The 20679-nt window shown below is 40.4% G+C and overlaps 1 protein-coding gene across 11 annotated transcripts in view; it reads right to left on the bottom strand.

The window, feature by feature from the left end:
• Positions 1 to 20679, bottom strand: part of TFEC (transcription factor EC) — a 206880-nt gene that overhangs the window by 21120 nt on the left and 165081 nt on the right. For 4 of the 11 annotated variants that reach the window (XM_065566512.1, XM_065566678.1, XM_065566737.1 and 1 more), the window contains 2 exons: positions 3239 to 3353; positions 2287 to 2340 (listed from right to left, as the gene is read on the bottom strand). In XM_065566512.1, the coding sequence (XP_065422584.1) occupies positions 2287 to 2340; positions 3239 to 3353 (169 nt within the window). Of the gene's footprint in view, positions 1 to 2286; positions 2341 to 3238; positions 3354 to 8548; positions 8621 to 16775; positions 16957 to 17534; positions 17733 to 20679 lie in introns of those variants that run through there. The other 7 variants (XM_042843672.2, XM_042843679.2, XM_024108925.3 and 4 more) reach the window with 7 other exon arrangements.

Genomic DNA, 20679 nt, shown 5'->3' with positions numbered 1-20679 from the left:
GAGCACTAAAGTTACCCTAGTGCACTTTATTGTTTCAAATGACACTACATTAAAGTGCACTAGCGGGGTCTATGTGAGCTAATTAATGAGCAATACCTTAGTGAGCTTTAGAAAACACTCCTGAATATAGCATGTTAGCCCACTGTGTAGACAAGCCAACGGTATGGTTCTGGGGATGCCTGCCACCTTCTAAGAGATGAGACTCTGAAAATGCACCTGGCCGCTTAAGCCAAGTATCTGGGTCAAAGCATCAGGCAACTTACACTCCCTCACCCTATTAATTCTTTTAAAACAATAAGAAGACAGACATAAATAGGATGTCTAGTCTACTGGTTAATAATTTTACCCAGGAAAGGGTGTATTCTCCCTTTTATGTGTTGCCAATGGGAGTGCGCATTACTGAGGAAACTAGTTATATCATCAGCATGTCTGTATTATAAGGACAAGGTGATAGAGCATTTTGTTCCAAAGTGAACACATGGAATTTATTTTTGAGATAACTAAACAAAACACTGCATAAAGCTATCAACCACTACACCTTCCATTATGGCACCTGCTAGGAAGTGACTGTTGATCTGGTGTAGCATGAAACACCTAACAAGCTTCAACATTTATTTTAAAAACAAAGTTAAAAACCATAGGGACCCGTCCAAAATCTTACAGTTTCATATAGGTTAGAGTTGATTTCTGAGATCCAAACCTATCTCCATGATTTTGGTTCCAGAAATTTATGCGGCCTGTTTTTCCAGTTCCTCTTCAGATGTACTTGCAAAATTTTGATCATAATTACAAAATGTGAACTTTAATTGCGCCTGGTATCTGAATGCTAGTGTAGTTCAAATCCTCTTCAGACCATCTCTAAAAAATATGATCCTCATAAAAGAGCTTACTTTAAAGAGTTATTTTTTAAATCACACCAGCAAAACCTTTATATTCAATGCCTTAATATGTACAAGCAAACAGATAGTAGGGTTAGCCTCCAGATAGAGTCTAAGCTCTAAAACCACACAAAACCAAAGCAATGTGAAACATGCCCCATGGCAGAATATTGTAGTCATGACATATAGCTAGGCTTCAACCCAGCCTCCAATATTGTGTACAATTAAATGCACCCTTCTCACCCACTGAGATGCCTAATTAGCTAATTTGCATGTGGTGATTATGGTCTAGCAGTCGGAGGGAGCAAACTAAGCAAAGACAAGATTTGGCACCCCTAATGTATGCTTGCTCCTCTCTTTCCTCCGTCTCATTAATCCAAACAACTCAGCAACACCTGGAGTTTCCTACCTGGGTCTTTTCCTCCTTCAGAAGGAACTCCATTTCTGGCCAATCATCTGAAACAGGCAGTGGCTGCTGCAGGGCTTCAAAAAGGATGCCACAGCCGCCATCAGAAAGATTTCCAGGGTGTGTTTGTAAGCCAAAGGCCCCATCCACAAACATCTGGGTGGAAACAAGGATACCTTCTGGAGGGGGGGAGGCTAAGTGAGCAAAAATTACTCTACAGCAAGTGAAGAGTAGCTTGCATGGTGGGTGGGTGGGTGATACTACACTCCCAGTACCATGCCAGGAAGTATCCTGCTTAACCTACGTCAAAAGTTATCTGAGCAGATGGAGAGATAAGAACTCCTGAGATCTAATCCTAGTCTGATGCTGACCACAGAATTGGGAAGTCATTGAATAGTTGGGTCTCAGTTTCCTATTCTGTAAAATGGGGATAATAATACATACATAATTCACAGAAGTAAGGAAAGCAGTATGGTCTAGTGGACAGTGTATCACACTGGGAGTCGGCAGACCATGTTTCTCATTCCAGCTTTGTCACCAGCTCACTGTGTGACCTTGGGCAAGTCACTTTATCTCTGTGTCCCCTCCCACTCTTTGCCCGTCTTTGTTTGGACTGTAGGTTCTTTGAGGCCGGGACTATCTCTTGCTATTTATTTGTACAGTGCCTAGAAAAATGGAGCCTCAGTCTTGGTTGCCACCTTAAATCACTACTATTATATAATTTATTATACGTTTTTATTTATAACTATATGCTGTAAGAATTAATTCATGAAAATATGTAAAGTACATCAAAGGTTAAAAATGTTAAACAAGTGCATGGTATTATTTCATCATCTCAGGAAAGAAAGCAATGTATTTGTGGAGTTCTTTTGTGTCTTCCCTCCAGAAACAGATCATTTCTGTTAGTTTTGGACAACAGCAGATAGCTGATAGGTGGCACACTCTGTTTCTGTTCTCTCTGTACACAACATATAATGATATAGAAGTAGAACATATACTCACTGAGGTTGTGGTTGTCCTTTTTTTGCCTCTCCTTTGCCATTGCTCGTGTATCTGCTTATGACAGAAAGTAACATATATTAAAGCAGCCTTGGGTCATAGTTCTACTACTTTCTCCCTGCTACAGGTCCTCTTTTCATTAAGACAACATTTATAGGCAACAACTTTAGCATTTTTATCAATTCCCACATTACTAAAGAAGACTGCGCATTTGACCAGTATTGCATTTTCAAGTGCATCTAACAGGTTTCTTAAGACTTTATTGAACATGCAATTTAATTTAAAAAATTAGAAGTGCTAAGAAAGAACATTACATTTAGTACTTTTTTCTCCAATTTGCTGTACTTTACAGTAGGAGGAACCCCCACCCCCAACCTTTACAATAAACTAATGTGAATCTGGATTTGTATATCCCATAATGCAAGAGTTAATCAGATGTCTAAGATATTCAAATTGAACAAACTCACTGTTTCTTTTGAGTGACACTAATAAATTGTACATGGTTGTTAGCATTCTTCGGATTAACTGAATGTAACTTTTAAAGTTCTTAATCCATTAATATAGAATAGACTTATTGTAAGCTTTTAAAAGAGCCATTTGTTCAATCCTGGAACAAATTTAATGGGCAATAATTTATTTATGCTATTGATTAGGAGCCAAAATGTGGAAGAATCCTCTATGTTTCCTAAAATAATTAGGTTTACTAGAAGCATGATGTTCATAAAGATGACAGAGTACACATTGTTTTGGAGTTGCTAAAGTAGAGGACACAGTATAAACATTTCCCTTGCTCTTTGCTCAACTCCTTAAAGGAAAGAGCATACACTTTGCAAATTCTTAAGCAAAAAATACTATGTATTTCACAAATATTTTATTGGTACGGTTCACTGAACTTTTAAAACAAACATCACTGCCTCCTAAATTATTACATGCCAAAATCCCAGAGCTATATTACCTGTGATTTCCCTTTTTACTGGTAGAGAAGATGGGCAGGAAGCATTTGTAAGACCCATATTAGAAGGTGACAATCCTTGGTCCCTGTTGTATATATCCAAAATGCTACTGGACAGCTTAAGGAAACAAAGGAAAAAATAGGGGGGAAAATCACAATATGTTACAAGCTTAAAGGGTAAAAAGCATATGTAAATGCTAAGAGCAAAATTCTCTATCAGATGCATATTCATGTCTCATGTTCTTCAGTGTGAGCTGCATATATGCATCTAAAGCAGAATTTGCATTATCTTGTTTTAAATAAAATTAAAGGTTAAGGGTCAAAGCCTGCCATTGTTCCACATGCAGAACTTTGATAGAAGCCAATGTGAGTTTTGTATGTTGGGTGATGGCAGAATATGGCTCTTGGTGTCTGATTTTGAAATAATACTGTAGCCTATTTTCCAATAACAAGATTACTGCAGCTACACTTCAAACATGAGGTAAGTTGAAAGGGAAAAGAACTTTGCTGGTCTTTACCTAGTCCCCAGTGAAAATTTAACCACACCATTGAACTCAGAATTAGTATTTCAGATTGTTTATGCTTTAACAATATAAAGAAGTTAAGGCCCGATTGCATTTAAAATAGGAGTGAACAGAGCACTGAAGAACATGCTGTTGTGGCAAATCTTGCAAAGTGACAAGGATAGACCAGATATTTTAATGGCCTTGATTCAGCTCTACCATGTCTGGCTGTACATGATACTGTATTGTTCCTTCCTTTGTGAAATGTGACATGATACTTGAAAACAAAACAAAAAATGTGTTAAAAGGGAGTGAAGGTTGAAAGAGTGTTTCTATGGATTCCTGCTAGCACCCCAAGAGATTAACTTTTCTTTGAATAATTCTAAAACCTTTTAAAATAAAACCCAGATCTGGAAATCTAGAAATGAACAGTTTAGACTCCAATCCCATATAATCAACCCTTCATCACTCACTATCCCTGCACCCGATTTACAATTAAACACTGTTGTGTGTCCATGTGAAAAAAAGCTGTGTACAAATGTGACTCAAGCCAGCCCCACAGACAATAAGACAGGGAAAACGAGAAGAAAAGATGCCGAGTATTGTATTCTGCCATTGTATGGCACACACAACTACTGTGTACAGCATTTCTCCACCCGTGGCCAATGTACAACGAGCTAGGGCTGGGGCTTTTGTCAGACTGGTCCAAAAAATTAAAAAAAGGTAAATGCAAAGAGCAAAGACAGTTTGTTTTAGTTGGGGGAAAGTAAACTGTCCTTAATATACAAAGTCTCTTTTAAACTGTGTAGACCTTCATTGTCCCAGTTCTTTCTTGCATCTTGATCATGGGATTGGGCTGGGAAAACACTTCCAGTTCTTCTACCTCTTTCCCTCAGGATGTCTCCTCTAGATTTCCCTTGCCTTCCCTTTACGTTCCTGAGCCCCTAATTAACTATTTCTGTACCTTCCCTAGGATTGGGCACATACCTCATTGCAAGATGCTTGGGATTAAGGTACTATGGTAAAGATTTGTTTAATGCTTATCTGTCCCATGCTAGTGTTACTACATTCTTTCGTGAGTCATTTTATGTATCTAATTACAAAGAAGCTTTATCTTCTAGGGGGGAGGAAATCTCTTTAATTTTAAAGATTTCCCACTTGAGAGTCCAGTTCACTGCAAATGCTCCTAATAACCAGTGGTAGAATGAATCTACCATTGCACATGTTGCACACATACAAATAATACCACCTGTGTACTTCAGAGCGCCTTATCAGAAGACTAACACTTCAGAGCACTGAATGTTCCTAAACACAGTTAGAAATCACCACGCCAAATCACTTTTGAAAATCCGCTTAAATATTTGATCTCTCAATGCAAATAAATTTTAAAGAATGTTCGGAATTCACTTGAGTATTACTCAAGAACAAGCTACATTTAATATGTAGGATTTGAAAGCTAAACACATTCCCATCTTAAGCACCTTTATTTCATTCCTGAGTAGTGAACCAAAGAATACTGAAGTATTTATTATAGTTTTAAGTTTGCAATGTCTGTGTTGCAGTCATACTATAACTGAACTATGACAGTGGATTTTGTATCAGCTCCAGGTGTATATTTAGGGACTCCTCTGAATTACATTACTGTAAATTAATGCAGAATTTGGCCTCCTGACACTAGATTAAATCAATAACTTCCAACAGCCTAATCCAAAATCTTCCAAATGGGAATGTTACCATTCACTTCAATGGGCTTTGGATCGGGCCCTTATTGGGATGAGTCTTATTGTTTTAGTGAAATGACGGGGAGAAAATAACAAATTAATAAAATAATAGTTTTCTTACATACAAATAGTCCAACAAATGAGATTTGTTCAAATAACTGCAGTAAAATTCTCATACACCTATGCATACATATTGAAAACCAGGTATTAATATCGTAGTAATGGTAAATACATTATAATGTGTAATGTTATGTAACAGAGTGCTGAGGGCTAGCACCGAGCCAGCACTCTGCTCACCATTGGTACTAATTAGGTTCTCCTAGAGAAGGCCTAATTAGAAGAGGTGCACCAGATTACCAGGCCAGATTGGGAATAGTCAATAAACCAATTAGCCCCTCTAACAGGGAAGCTATATAAAAGGTTACAGGAAGGAGTGCTCAGACGGAAAAGAGAAAGAGAGGAACAGAAGGCTAGGAAAGCCTGGCAATGGGAGGGTGGAGGGCAGGGGGTTCCTCGGAGCAGAAACACCTTACCTCCCTCCCCTTTTGGAGAGTGGGTCAGGAAGTTGAGATACAGTGTGTAAGTGTGGAGACAATGCTATGTATTTGTAGAGGGATTAAAACTCTGTAAATAAACTACACAGTGGTGTTTACAAGCAAGAAGATCTCAGTGTAGTGTGTTCATGAAAGAGGTAGGGGTGCACCATGCTGCCCTGTCACAACCTGGAGGCTTGTCTGGGATTGTGCCTGTATCTGTGTGGACTGGAATCCTGTAGAAGACCTGTAGAAGACACTGAAGGCCTTCCAACAATTGCACCATACAGAGAAATAGTCCTTGCTTGCCTGGTAGGCAGAGCAGCAAAAAAGCCGGCAGGAATTTATATGGAAGCAAATCCAGGTTCAGCAACAATTCCTGCAAAGTTTAAATTGCTGAGTCCTACAATGGAAAAGAGAAACTAGGCACAGGGCATAGGACTCGATAAGATGGAACAGGCAGACTATCCTGATGCATTTTTGATTACTTTTGAAAGGGTGACAGTGGGAGCCAGAACAATGTGGGACTTCTGGCTAGCAGCCTATTTAACTGAGGAAGCACAGGCAGAATATACAGGTTTCAGTGATGAGCATCCAAGAGACTATAACGTGGTTAAAGCCATCTTGGATCTGGTGGGCCAGTCCGCAGATAAATATTGCAAGAAATGTAGAGTGGCAAGAGTAGTAGATGGAAACAGAGGTCCAGAAGCCAGAGGGGCAAGTATGACCGCCCATCACCAAAGAAGGTGTAAATGGGGGTGGGAGGAGAGAACAGCTCAACAGGCTGCCCTTGGTTTGATGACCACAGGCAGAGACAGAATTATGGGGAGAACCCCCACCCACCAAATGTGATTTTTGTGAGTGCAGAATGGATAGCCCCTGTAATAGGATCCAAGATGAAGACTCTGAGGGGCAAGGAGGGGCAGATGCCTGGTAGAACCCCCATTAAAGGGGGAAGAAACTAATGTTAGGGGGAAGAAACTAATGCTAATTAGGTTGCCCTGGAGAAGGCCTAATTGGGCAGAGGTGTACCTAATTACCAGGCCACATTGGAGTTAGAGAGTCAATGAGCCAATTAGCCCATTGACAGGGAAACTGTGTAAAAGGGCACAGCAAGGAGTGCTCAGGGGAAAAGAGAAGGAGAGAAACAGAAGGCTAGGAGAGCCTGACAAAGGGGTTCCTCTGAGCAGAGACACATTGACCCCTTTTGGGGAAAGTTGAGATATAGTCAGTTAAGGTATTGTGGCACTGGTATGTATTGGGGAGGAATTAAAACACTATATATAAACAATACGGTGGTGTTTACAAGCAAGAATGTCTCAGTGTGGTCTGTGTTCATGGAAGAGGCAGGAGTGCAGCACGCTGCCCCATCACAGATACCAGTGCCATTAAATAAGAATGTGTAGATGACAAAGAATGGGATGGATGATATGAACAGATGAGTTAAATTGAAGAACACATCTAAAACTCAAGAGTTAAGCCATCTGTCATATAGATATAATCAAATCTCCACCATCTAATCACAAAGGCATGAGTTATAATGACAAGGTCCAACTCTGAGAAAAAAGATCACAGGCATCTAACTAGATGCTGATGAAAAATGATGCATTAACCATGAATTGCACATGAGAGCCAAGAGCAGATGGGGGTTCAAAAGTACCTCTGCAGTGAGAATCACCTCAACAAAGGGTGGACAAACTCCCTGAGGGCATGCCTATACTACAAAATTAAGTTGACCTAACTTATGTCAGCATACAGCTGCACAGAAATTACATCACTTGTACATGTCTACACTTTGCTCCTTTTATAGATGGCACACATCCTCACCAGGACTGCTTGCACGGATTGAATTGTCAGTGTGGGGCTTTGTGGAACAGCTTCTGAAAGCCAGCAAGAAGTCGATGTAAGCAACACAGTGTCTACACTGACACTACATCGACCTAACTACATTGACATTGACTCTACAGCTCTCATGGAGGTGGAGTTATTAAGTTGGTGTAGTGTGCGAATTACATCAGTTGGAGTGAAATTTTAGTGTAGACATTTACATAGTTAGAGTGACATAAGCTGCCTTACATCAACCTAACTCTGTAGTGTAGACCAGGCCTGAGTCTCCACTACTGATATAAAAGGCCCAGAATCATTTCCCAACCCACTAACATCACCTTTGTCTCATAGAGATTAAACTTCAGACAGTTTTTCTCTCCTCTATGTTCCATTCTCAATGAAGCACTGGGAAAGCAAAGCCACCAACCTATCTGTATGTGATAAAAATGAGATACAGAGCTGCATGTCATCCATAGACTGATGGCAGTGCAATCCAATTAATGTCCCCATCTCCCCAAAGGCTCCATGTAGGTGTTAAAAAGGAGTGTCTAAAAGAAGTCTTGTGGAGAAACACCTTGGGAAGATGAACAATTGCTCCAAATCGCCCTCTAAAACCACTTTGAAAGATAAGAACAAAGCCATTAAAGAGAGAGACCACTGAAATCTGGTCCCCATTGAAGTCAATGGCAAAATTTCTATTGACTTTAGTGGAACCCGAATGTAACTTACCATTTTCCAGCTGAGGAACAAGGTGATTCTATGAAACCTTGTGGTCAATGGTATCAAAGACAGGGGATAGACCTAAAAGAATCAGCATAGACATCTGTCCTTTGTCAGTCGCTAGGAAAGCATTGGATAAATAGCATTAGCCCAATCACTCTGCCATATTCAGGCAAAATAAACAACAAACAAACAGGACTGAAATGTTCAGACAGGGAGAAGAAAAAATAGTATCAAGAGGTGGCTTCTTGAGCAAGGGCCTAACCATCACTAAGATAATGGAACCCTAACCTCCCAAAAAAAAAGATGTTAAAAATTCTGACTTATAATTGATCCCATAACTCCCTGCTTGAATTTATAAGCCCCGTGGGGTGAGGAGCCAACTTACAGGTCACAAGTAAAAGTTTCCCTAAAACCGCCAGCATTTTAGGGAGCAAAAGTATCCTAAACTCAGTAAGAAAAGTCAAAGAAATCCACACCCATGAAAGCAGTCAGACCAGTTCTATCAAATAGAAGTACTGTGAAGTGAATTGTTGTTTCCACACAATGCCCAAAGTCAGCAAACTAAAATGGCAGTAGATTAAGTGCCAGCTTTGTATTAAGCAAAAAGACATGAAGGTGGATGTTCCTGCGATGTAGGTAGGAAAATATTATTAGCCCTTTTGTACAGATAGCAAAACTATGATTCAGGGACCTTGGAGCCCAAGCTCTAGAACATCCCCCCAGGGGGGTCACAGAGCCTGGGCTGCAGACAAAGCTTGATCATCTACACCACAATGAAACTGCCCCATGGACTCACAGGGCTTGGGCGGAGTTAGCTGACATGGGCCAGCCATGGGCGTTTAATTGCAGTGTAGACATACCCAAAGTGATCTCACTTGAAGACACTAGGTTTGATTCTGAATTACCCTGCACTTGATGTAGACATTTACCTCAGCACAAAGTGGGTGTAAAACACTAAGTCAGAATAATACCATTTGATATCCACTTTGCACTGATGTATGTGACTACACATGCTGCAAGGCAATAGAGACTGACATCCACTATGTACTAGAGGGGTTAGGAGCATGCCTCAGCATCAAAAGTGATGGGTTCTAATCCTAGTTTTGGCACTGACTTGCTGTGTGCCCATGTGCAAGTTGTTTGACCTCGCTGAGTGCCAATTTCCCCGTCTGTAAAATGAGTATAAATATATTAATTTTCCTCACATATGGGTGTTATAGTGCCTGAATGAAATAATGTCGGTAAATGCTATATAAATACAAAATATTATCAAGCCTGTCAGTAACAAAGATGGGAGTAGAACTCCAGGGTTCAGGGCTCCCTTCCTCCATTCATACTCTAGATGCTTTCTTCTAGAGTGGGGGGTTCTGCTTCCTCCATCAGGATATATAGGCTACTAGAGATTTTAAACATCCTTACAAGCAGAGACTGCACAGTGCTCTCACAGTGTTTGAAGCTGCTTTATACAGAGCAGAAAAAAATAATAGCAAAGTTTAATGCAGTTATGTGTCCACAATTCTACAAGGTATAGATGAAGCAAAACAACAACAAAAACCTCAGGAAATCCTATTGTACATATCTTAAAAAGAAATTGTCAGTTTTCTTAGTATTAAAGCTTCGGAACTAGTTTCCTTCAAATATGGCTTCTTGTTTAAATCACATTCGGATCTACAAAGCAAACAAATTTGATGCCCCTTTGACATGTAACACATTTCTGTTTTTTTGGGAGTTTTTTCCCCCCATATGAAAATTCCACAATTTGTTAAAGGATTTTGCTGAAACTCTCTAAACAAATTCACCTCTGGCATGGTACCAAGGATGGAAAATTCTAGTACCAAACAAATAGGAGATTAAAATAGAAATTTCATTGTAACCTTGAGTGGTCACTCTTGCTGTAATGAGAGATGATAAATTTTGTTTCCTGGTTAAATGTTATAGAAGTTAGTTTAAACGTGACCCAAAATGTGGGCATTTTGGAATTAAATATAAAAGAAAAAAATATACCCCAAAATATTGTACAAATTATTAGGTGTCATTCACATTATATCAGGCCACTTGCATATATATTAAGATGCTGTATGTCACAACAGGATTTCATGATGTTATATGATGTAGCACTGAAAGTTTATACACCATTGTGGCTTCAACCAAATATACTCCAAATCTGCATTTCAACCTCACAAAAACCTTTGTAACCTTACAAAAAAGCACAAATACTTTTGCAATGATATAATTATAAATTATGTGTATGGAAGTGACCTTACACTGATATAGCACCATTAAACGTGATGAATCCAAAGCACTTAAAAAATTCCTAATTGTACTAAATATACATGCTTGCTCTCAGTTTTGTGTCTGTGTGTACTTTGTAAATGACATGTATATCATATACATGTACAAACACATATAATAATTTCACCCACTTAAAAAGTGCAGTCGGAGAAAGATAGCAACTGTTAACACAGGAAATGATTAACCAGGCACATCCAGTGACGGTGTATTACTGGAAGTGAATAATACTATATCTAACTGAAACTGCAAGGGGAATCAATGAAAGCAGAATGTAATTAACCAAATCAGAATTTGGCAAGGCTTCACACTCTTGCTTTTATAAAGAAAAGTGTCACTGGATCTTCAATGACTGTATCAGAATATTGGTTTTTCATCTCATTTGTAGATGGTGGTTCTCATATGTAGGGCTCAATCCTGAAAGGAGCTGAACAGTGCACTCCAGCCTAGACCAATACAGCACTTCAATCCATGCTTAACTTTAACTGTGTGAATGAGTCTCTGGCTAGGACTCAGCAGCATTTTGCAAGATCAAGTCCATAGTGCCCCCAATCGCACTCTCTGCAGCTCCAGTACTTTTGCTAGGGCTCTCCCATCCAACTACTGAACAGGCCTGACCCCAGGGGTGCTGGAAAATTTTTATAATGGGGGTGCTGAGAGCAATTGAGCCAAACTGTAAACCCTCTATATAATGGAAACCACGTCAAGCTAGGGGGTGCGGCAGCACCCCCCTGCACCTGTAATTCCAGCACCTATGCCTGACCCTGAAGAATTTGTGCTATCTAATGAGATTAGAGCTTGAATTAGTATGGCTGCAGACATGAATGTTATAAAAATGTACTTTTTGTTATAAATGTTATGAATGTTATAAAAATGTGTGGTTGCTATTGAAGAGCTAGTAGTTACCACAATTCAGTATCTGAAATACCAGAGTTCCTTTTCTAAGGAAAATATAATGCTGCTAAACAAACTAATTTCCCAACGTAGGGAAATACTGTGGTATTCCAGATATCATCATGGTAACTGTTGGTACATGTCTTTTTAGTGGAGACCACATATATGAAACATATAATATATCAATATTACACACACACATACATAATCTTTGTTAAAAGAAAATTAAGGTTGCAAAGCCAAGCACCCAAAATTTAGGAAATCCAAGAATTAAGATTGCCTTAATTTGGTCCCCTTGTACATATGCATTATCATAGAATCATAGAATATCAGGGTTGGAAGGGACCTCAGGAGGTCATCTAGTCCAACCCCCTGCTCAAAGCAGGACCAATCCCCAACTAAATCATCCCAGCCAAAGCTTTGTCAAGCCTGACCTTAAAAACCTCTAAGGAAGGAGATTCCACCACCTCCCTAGGTAACGCATTCCAGTGTTTCACCACCCTCCTAGTGAAAACGTTTTTCTTAATATCCAACCTAAACCTTCCCCACTGCAACTTGAGACCATTACTCCTTGTTCTGTCATCTGGTACCACTGAGAACAGTCTAGATCCATCCTCTTTGGAACCCCCTTTCAGGTAGTTGAAAGCAGCTATCAAATCCCCCCTCATTCTTCTCTTCTGCAGACTAAACAATCCCAGTTCCCTCAGCCTCTCCTCATAAGTTATGTGCTCCAGCTCCCTGATTATTTTTGTTGCCCTCTGCTGGACTCTTTCCAATTTTTCCACATCCTTCTTGTAGTGTAGGGCCCAAAACTGGACACAGTACTCCAGATGAGGCCTCACCAATGTCGAATAGAGGGGAATTATCACGTCCCTCGATCGGCTGGCAATGCCCCTACTTACACAGCCCAAAATGCCGTTAGCCTTCTTGGCAACAAGGGCACACTGTCAACTCATATCCAGCTTCTCGTCCACTGTAACCCCTAGGTCCTTTTCTGCAGACCTGCAGCCCAGCAGTTCGGTCCCTAGTCTGAAGCAGTACCTGGGATTCTTCCGTCCTAAGTGCAGGACTCTGCACTTGTCCTTGTTGAACCTCATCAGATTTCTTTTGGCCCAATCCTCTAATTTGTCTAGGTCCCTCTGTATCCTATCCCTACCCTCCAGCATATCTACCACTCCTCCCAGTTTAGTGTCATCTGCAAACTTACTGAGAGTGCAGTCCACACCATCCTCCAGATCATTAATGAAGATATTGAACAAAATCGGCCCCAGGACCGACCTTTGGGGTACTCCGCTTGATACTGGCTGCCAACTAGACATGGAGCCATTGATCACTACCTGTTGAGCCCAACGATCCAGCCAGCTTTCTGTCCACCTTATAGTCCATTCATCCAGCCCATACTTCTTTAATTTGCTGGCAAGAATACTGTGGGAGACCGTATCAAAAGCTTTTCAAAAGTCAAGGAATAATACGTCCACTGCTTTCCCCTCAGCCACAGACCCAGTTATCTCATCATAGAAGGCAATTAGGTTAGTTAGGCATGACTTGCAATTGGTGAATCCATGCTGACTGTTCCTGATCACTTTCCTCTCCTCTAAGTGCTTCAGAATTGATGCCTGGAGGACCTGCTCCATGATTTTTCCAGGGACTGAGGTGAGGCTGACTGGCCTGTAGTTCCCCGGATCCTCCTTCTTCCCTTTTTTAGAGATGGGCACTACATTAGACTTTTTCCAGTCATCCGGGACTTCCCCCGATCGCCATGAGTTTTCAAAGATAATGGCTCTGCAATCACATCCGCCAACTCCTTTAGCACCCTCGGATGCAGCGCATCCGGCCCCGTGGACTTGTGCTCGTCCAGCTTTTCTAAATAGTCCTGAACCACTTCTTTCTCCACAAAGGGCTGATCACCGCCTCCCTATGCTGTGCTGCCCAGCGCAGTATTCTGGGAGCTGACCTTGTTCATGAAGACAGAGGCAAAGAAAGCATTGAGTACATTAGCTTTTCCCACATCCTCTGTCACTAGGTTGCCTCCCTCATTCAGTAAGAGGCCCACACTTTCCTTGACCTTCTTCTTGTTGCTAACATACCTGAAGAAACCCTTCTTGTTACTCTTAACATCTCTTGCTAGCTGCAACTCCAAGTGTGATTTGGCCTTCCTGATTTCACTCCTGCATGACTGAGCAATATTTTTATACTCCTCCCTGATCATTTGTCCAATCTTCCACTTCTTGTAATGTAACCTTATGATTAACGTTAAGATTCTGTCACGGGTATTTTTAGTAAAAGTCAGGGAAAGGTCGCAGGTAATAAACAAAAATTCACAGAAGCCCGCAACCTGTCCCTGACTTCTACTAAAAATACTCTGGGGGTTGGGGGAGACTAAAAGCCAGAGCACTGCCGGGGGCTGACTTCTGGCAGCTGCTCCAACCCCAGCCGTTGCTTCAGCCCAGGGGCCGCTGGTCCAGCGGTCAGCCCACCAATCAGCTGCTCTGGCAGCCCCAGGGCTGACCCCTAGGGACTTCTGCTCTGGGGACCACAGCTCCAGCAGCCCCGGAGCTGGCCACCAGGTGCTGCTCCAGCCCCACCGCTGCTCCTGAAACAGGGGTAGACAGCCGTTGCTCCAGCCCTGCCTCAGAAGTCACAGTGATCCCGGAAAGTCACGGAATCCATGATCTCCATGACAGAATTGTATCCTTAATTATAATACAGTCTTTAATTGCATGATCACATTACTATTTTTCCGGGTTACCTTTTTTTTGCATTGCAGTAGCATCCAAAGTGTTCAGTGAGGATCAGGGCCTGATTCTACTAGGTCTTTTACAAACACAAAGTAAATGGTAATTTCTTTTCCAAAATAAACTAGATTTTCTTGCATTTGTAAAGTCCTACTGAATGCAGTAAAGCCCAGCTCTAAATAGAGTTTTAATTTCTTTATAATCTCTATTCCACTTTAGTCATCTGCACTGGTGTATTTCCACCCACATGAGTAGGCCAAAATCAATAATCCCTGATTTATCCTAAAATTAGCTGGCAAGAGGCACTCATATTGTGAGCAGACATCATTGTTCCATTAGACCTTGAAATGCATGTCACCATCCATTGAAGAGGAGTCATACATGTTAAGAATAGATACCTTCCACAAACACATGTATCTCTAATAGCTATACTCGTTTGGTCCGTCTTCTTGAGAATACAGTATCATAACAATACCTGCAATTGTAAAATTCCATTTCTGCTTGATAGAAATTAATACATCAGATGACATCTAAATTGCAGTGCTTGCATGTTAAATGTTAGGACATTCTGTCATTCACATTTACACCCTAACGATACACCTCTTAAATCATATTAATATTGGACCTTAAATTATAGCACAATTTTGTAAAATGATTCTTGTTGGTCTACCTTATTCAGGAAAAGTATGTTAGCACCTTTCTACTTAAAAACGGCGTTTGCTAATTCTTTCTAATTATAACTATAGATGGGGCCTTAATAAAGCTTTTCACTGGTGTTACTTGTATCCTTTAAGTGGAAGGAAGTCTAAAGTTAGAACCATTTTGATTGTCCATTTCATGTATTATGTAAAATGTAATTTGTTTTATTCATTCAGATTCGTAAAGTAAAAACAAAGTATTTCATTCCTTATCATTTACCTCTTGTTTGTTCAGTGTAATCAGGTGACACAGTTGGCTTTAATCTCTGGAGTATGAATATGAATTTCAAAACATGCATTGATTTTTTTCTGCACTTTAGTCCATAACTATCTAGTGACTGAATTGTTGCTCATACAATTACTATACAATAATATCTGAAATGTCAGAAATACTTCCTATTTTTAAATAGAGGGGGGAAATCGGGATATCTGAAATACTTCTGAGTATTTGGCTTAGTGTGTGCTAACTGCTCACACAATGAAAAGGATATATAGATGGGACATATAGTCTAGTGACGCAGGACTGGAACAGGACTCTGAAGATCTGAGTCCAACTTCTGGTTTTGTCATAGAATTGCTGTGTCACCTGGGAAAACTCAGTAAACCTCTCTCTCTCTCTCTCTATATATATATATATACACTTACTCTGTAAGATCACAGATAACAATACTCCCTTTGCCCAAATCTTTGTCTGTCTGGTCTATTTAGACCAGTGGTTCTTAACCTTTACTGCAGCCTGCAACCCTTTCGTTCTCAAAATATGTTCTCGCACCCCTTATCAAAAATCAAAATATGTTCTCGCACCCCTTATCAAAAATCATTGAAATAGGTCAGTTCTTTAAACCTAGATATATTTTTTGTTTGTATATTGCAGTAATCGTTAAAAATGTCTTGGTAGTCCATCGATCCGATGATGACAAAACGTTAATGTATAATGTATAATGTTAATAAATACATAGGTTTGATGAAACTAAGTAATTGTACTTATGTGCCTGTGCTTAATTTGTGTTTTCGATGATTTACCTTCTAAAAAAATCTGGCATGTCTCGCACCCCCAGAAAGGGAATCTCGCACCCCCAGAGGGGCTGTGCACCCCAGGTTAAGAACCACTGCTTTAGACTGTCAACTCTCTGGCGCAAAAGCTCTCTCTTACTATGAGTATTTACAGGGCCTAGGGATCCCTTTTGCAGTTGGATGTTAAAGGTGCTCCCGTAATTAAACTTTTAAATAATTACTTATTAAAAATACTGACTTTTAAATGACAATCACTGTATATTGGGAAATAAACTTGCTTTGTTGCTAACTAATAAAAACTATACCTTTTCCTTTTTTCTTTATTGCCGTGTAAAACATCAAATTAGCAAGTGTTCCAAGTTTCAGTCCTCTGTACTTGCACCCAGCACAAATTCCAGCACCTTCTACATTTATCTTTAACCTGGTTAATAATTGTACACTGCTTGACCTGGTACTTAACGCTCAGATATATTATGTATGAAAACTGGCTATTTTTATCTTTGAATAATGAGCAGCAAGCTTGTTCATTATTCACAAGAGAAAAATGAACTAGTTTCAGATTCCCACATACAGTATATGCCCAGAAGAAATGTTAGTACCTACCGTATATATAAATGTCCATGGGCTAGCCAAAGGCTTGGCCAAAGAAGACCAGGGCCTCATGTATCCCGTACAGCTATGGAATTTGGTGTGGAATCAACTCTTTGATGTAGAGTTGTGTGCTGGACTATAAATTTAAATCCTTTTTTAAAATGTTCCTGGCCCTTCTGGGTGCAAAGATAACCTGAGAATGTGAATTCAAAGCAAACTAATGAAGTGATGTCTGATTACTGTGAGATGGACCTGTGTCCCCTCGCCTGGAATACACCCATTTTAGTTTTTGTACTGGCCTCTGTAGAGCTGTTATAAAAACCTATTCTGTGGCAGGTTGGATACATAGGCACCCTTGCTTTGCCACTTCCTCAAAATAACCCCCATGCAGTCCTTATGAAGGGTTTGACTCGGACAGAGAGCTGTGTACCAGTCTTCCACATCATGAATGAGTTTATTCCACAGAGTCCTGCTTCACACTGGTATAACTAATGAAAAACTGGTACTAAACATTTGTTTTGGCAGCTCGGTTACAAACAGAAGAGAATGTCCTCTCTGATATCAAGAGAGGTCTCCTCAAAGATTGCTGCAGTAAACAGTTCTGAGGCAATCTAAATTAACAAACTGCATTATTGGTTCTATACATATTAGACAGTTTCTAACCCAGTACTTTATCTTGTTTGTTCTAAGATTAGTATCTTATGATCCACATACTTTATATATTTTTAAAGTCAAAATTATTGGAGAAAGACAAAGAAAATATTTGCTCACCAGTTTTATTTTTGAAGAGTCTATTATTTCCACAATATCAATAGTTTGGTCTTTCTCCTTCATTTTTCTCTTTCATTAATCTTGTAAACAATATCCAGGAGAGCTATGCTGAAGCTTATGTACCAAGGTGAACTTTGAGTCTTCCTTGGACTTTAAGACTAATCTGGTGTAGAATGTGATTGACAAAGCATTCACATCGATGTTATGCACTTTTTTCAAGTTACCCACAGTAAGCAAAGAGGGCTGTTAATATTTACTCTGGCCCTTTCTCTAGAATGGCTTTGAACCCTAGCAGTTTATGAAAATTGCCAATGACATCAGTGCTTACTGATTGAAAACTACCCATACAATATGCAGCACTGGGCTGCCTACTCCAGCATTATTTTGTGCACCTTTTAACAGAAAGGATACCTGCCTGAATGATCATCGTAGTTATTAAATAAAGTACTCAGAGAAATATCCTGATATTTTTTTCTGTGTGGTTTCTAGCAATGGGACAGACTGTAATTTTTTGTAATCCATTCAATTACCAAATTGTAACCATCAGTATTTGCCAAATAATTACATACAAATTATTAATGCCATGATGATCAATTGTGACCTCAAAGACCTTGTGATAGCAATGGGATTTTGCAGATAGATAGCACTGTGCATTCATCATGGTTCAGAGAGATTTAATGAGAGCTTTTTATCCACTGCTGTTAACATATAGTCATAAAAATTACAGAATGGTAAAGACCTATCAGGTCATCTAGTCCATACCCCGGTCAGGGTAAGATTATTCCCTACAGAACATTCCTATTGCTTTGCAGGTTATCAACATCACAAGGACTAGCCTGGATTGAGCCACTAGGCAACTGACAATTGCTTAATCAATTGTTTCCCTATATGGGCTACAAGGCCCATCTATGTATTTTCTTCCAGTGGTTGCAGGCCCCTGTGAGACTGCAGCTACCTCTCTCTTTAGCAAGGTGAAGCAATTTTTACAGGTGGCCTAATGGGTTGTAACACACTAGCTCACTTTTGTGGGTTCTGTTGTTCTTTTCTGCACAGGTGTATTATCCCCTTGTGAAAGGGTGTACCTAGCCTTTGCAGCTCCCTATAGAAGGCATAGCAGTCCTAATACACCCCACTCAAGAAAGCAACAATATAGGAGAAAAGGTGCACAAAAAGTAAGACTGCCAGGCCTACCTAGAAAAGCCTCACTGGAACAGCCATCTTGAAACTACAGAGGCCTGGTCCTTCTAGGGCTAGAAGGGCTACCAACAGCCAATCAGACCCCAGCAGACTCAGATAAAAGGAGATGCAGGGCCCTAGTAGGCCAGTCCCTGGCCAACACCAGAGGATTAAAGAAGTATGCTTCTCTCTGGTTATAGGAGCATGAGGATTAGCCAAGGTTTATTGCTGACTGGGTTTGTGTAGAGAGAGAGAGGCAGCTGAGAACTTTGGCCTTAAAGTAAGGGTGAAGCTAAAGAGGCCTAGGGAAGTAGCAGCAGTAAGTTGAATTGAGAAGTATCTGTTTGTTGTTTATTGGGTTCTTGGGTCGGAATCTGAAGTAGTGGATGGGTCCAGGTTCCCCAAGAAGTGGACAGGGCTCACTTGGAAGCCCTAGAGAAAGATTAAATTTAAAGGACCCAGAGTTGAGGCTGAAGATCTTGGAGAGGGCAGATAGACCCTTAAGCCCCTATAGAGATTTTGGCCATGAGTCTTGTGGTATAACTGTAGAACTGATGTATTAAACCTCTTTTTCATTCATGAATATTTTGGGCAAGCACTTTTTGTAGATTTTATGAGAAGAGGTTGTTTTCAGTAATCAGTGAACAAGGTTAAATTTGTCTAGGTCACATGGTTTGTTTCTATTCCCTAAATGAATGAGCATAATTACTACAATCATGTTTCTGGTGCAAGTACTTATAATTACGAATTCAAAATGTGCTTTTCACCAGTATTCTCCAGTATTTGCTTATAATTCACTGTTCTCAGGAAATATTACTGCTAGCAAATTAATTGACTAGAATATTCACAGAAAAAATGGACACAAAATAAAGCCATTTCAATTTGTGAAGGAATATTTTAAGGCTTTTTTTGTTGGCTTTGCTCAGCACTAGAGGTGGTCAAAAAAATTGACAAGTTTTTTACATCTAAAAAAAGTCATTCTCACTCTTTCTCAAGTTATTTTCTAGAGCTGACACTCAGGCCTGCCCATGAGGGGAGCAAAGGGGGCAGTTTTCCAGGGGCCTGGGTGATTTAAAAAGGCTTGGGAGCCCCGGGCCCTTTTAAATCACCCGGGCGGGTTGCAGGGCTCCTAGGCGTGCGCAGGATGGTACCAGCGGAGCCAAAGGCACCAGCAGCACAGCCGACAGCAGCAGGCACGGCTTGTGTGTGCGTGCACCAGCCCCACATGTGGTCCAGCGCCACACGCACATGGTGACACCACACCGGGCCAGCAGCAGCATGGGGCCCGTCTCCAGCCTGCCCTGCATGATGCGCAGCAGCAGTGACTCCCCACCCCAGTGACCCTTTCTAGGGGGCCCATTGATTGTTCTGTCCTGGGGCCCAGAATTGCTGTTGGTGGGCCTGGAGACACTAATAACAGTCAGAATAACAGGTCTCATCATACTGGATCCTCATGATTATGGAAAAACAAGTCTCGATCATATTCTGTTTGACTTTTAATTTTGTTTTTCTAATTAAAGTTCTAGATTATATCAGCAAAATGGTGTTTCGGGTTTGTTATTCTTTCATTGCTGTAGTACTGCTGAAACAATGCTAGTCTTACATTTCCTTTGAGTAACAGATGATAGTACTAGATATGCTTTATTTGAAACCAATGTTTCATGGTCAGAGACAGAACTGGGGTCTACAAATACTTGCATAAGTATTGAGGCAGACAGACTAAATGTTCTCTGTCCCCTTATCTTTCTTTGCATAAGTGATTTAAAAAGTTGGTGATAAAAGATACCCCTGATCTAAAGTAGACACTTAAGTGCAGAAGAAATACAGCTAGTGCATTCTCCACTCTGAGTAGTTCTTAATCAAGGGACCAGGAATAGATGGTTTTCTGATACAATGAAATTTAGACCAAATTTCAGTAAAAGCCAGATGACCAGCTGCTTTAGCACAGGTGGAACTGCAATGAGCACCT

This window comes from Chrysemys picta, chromosome 1 (genome assembly GCF_011386835.1).
Source record: "Chrysemys picta bellii isolate R12L10 chromosome 1, ASM1138683v2, whole genome shotgun sequence".
NCBI classification, from domain to species: Eukaryota; Metazoa; Chordata; order Testudines; family Emydidae; genus Chrysemys; species Chrysemys picta.
This window is presented reverse-complemented; position numbering and strand designations above follow the sequence as displayed.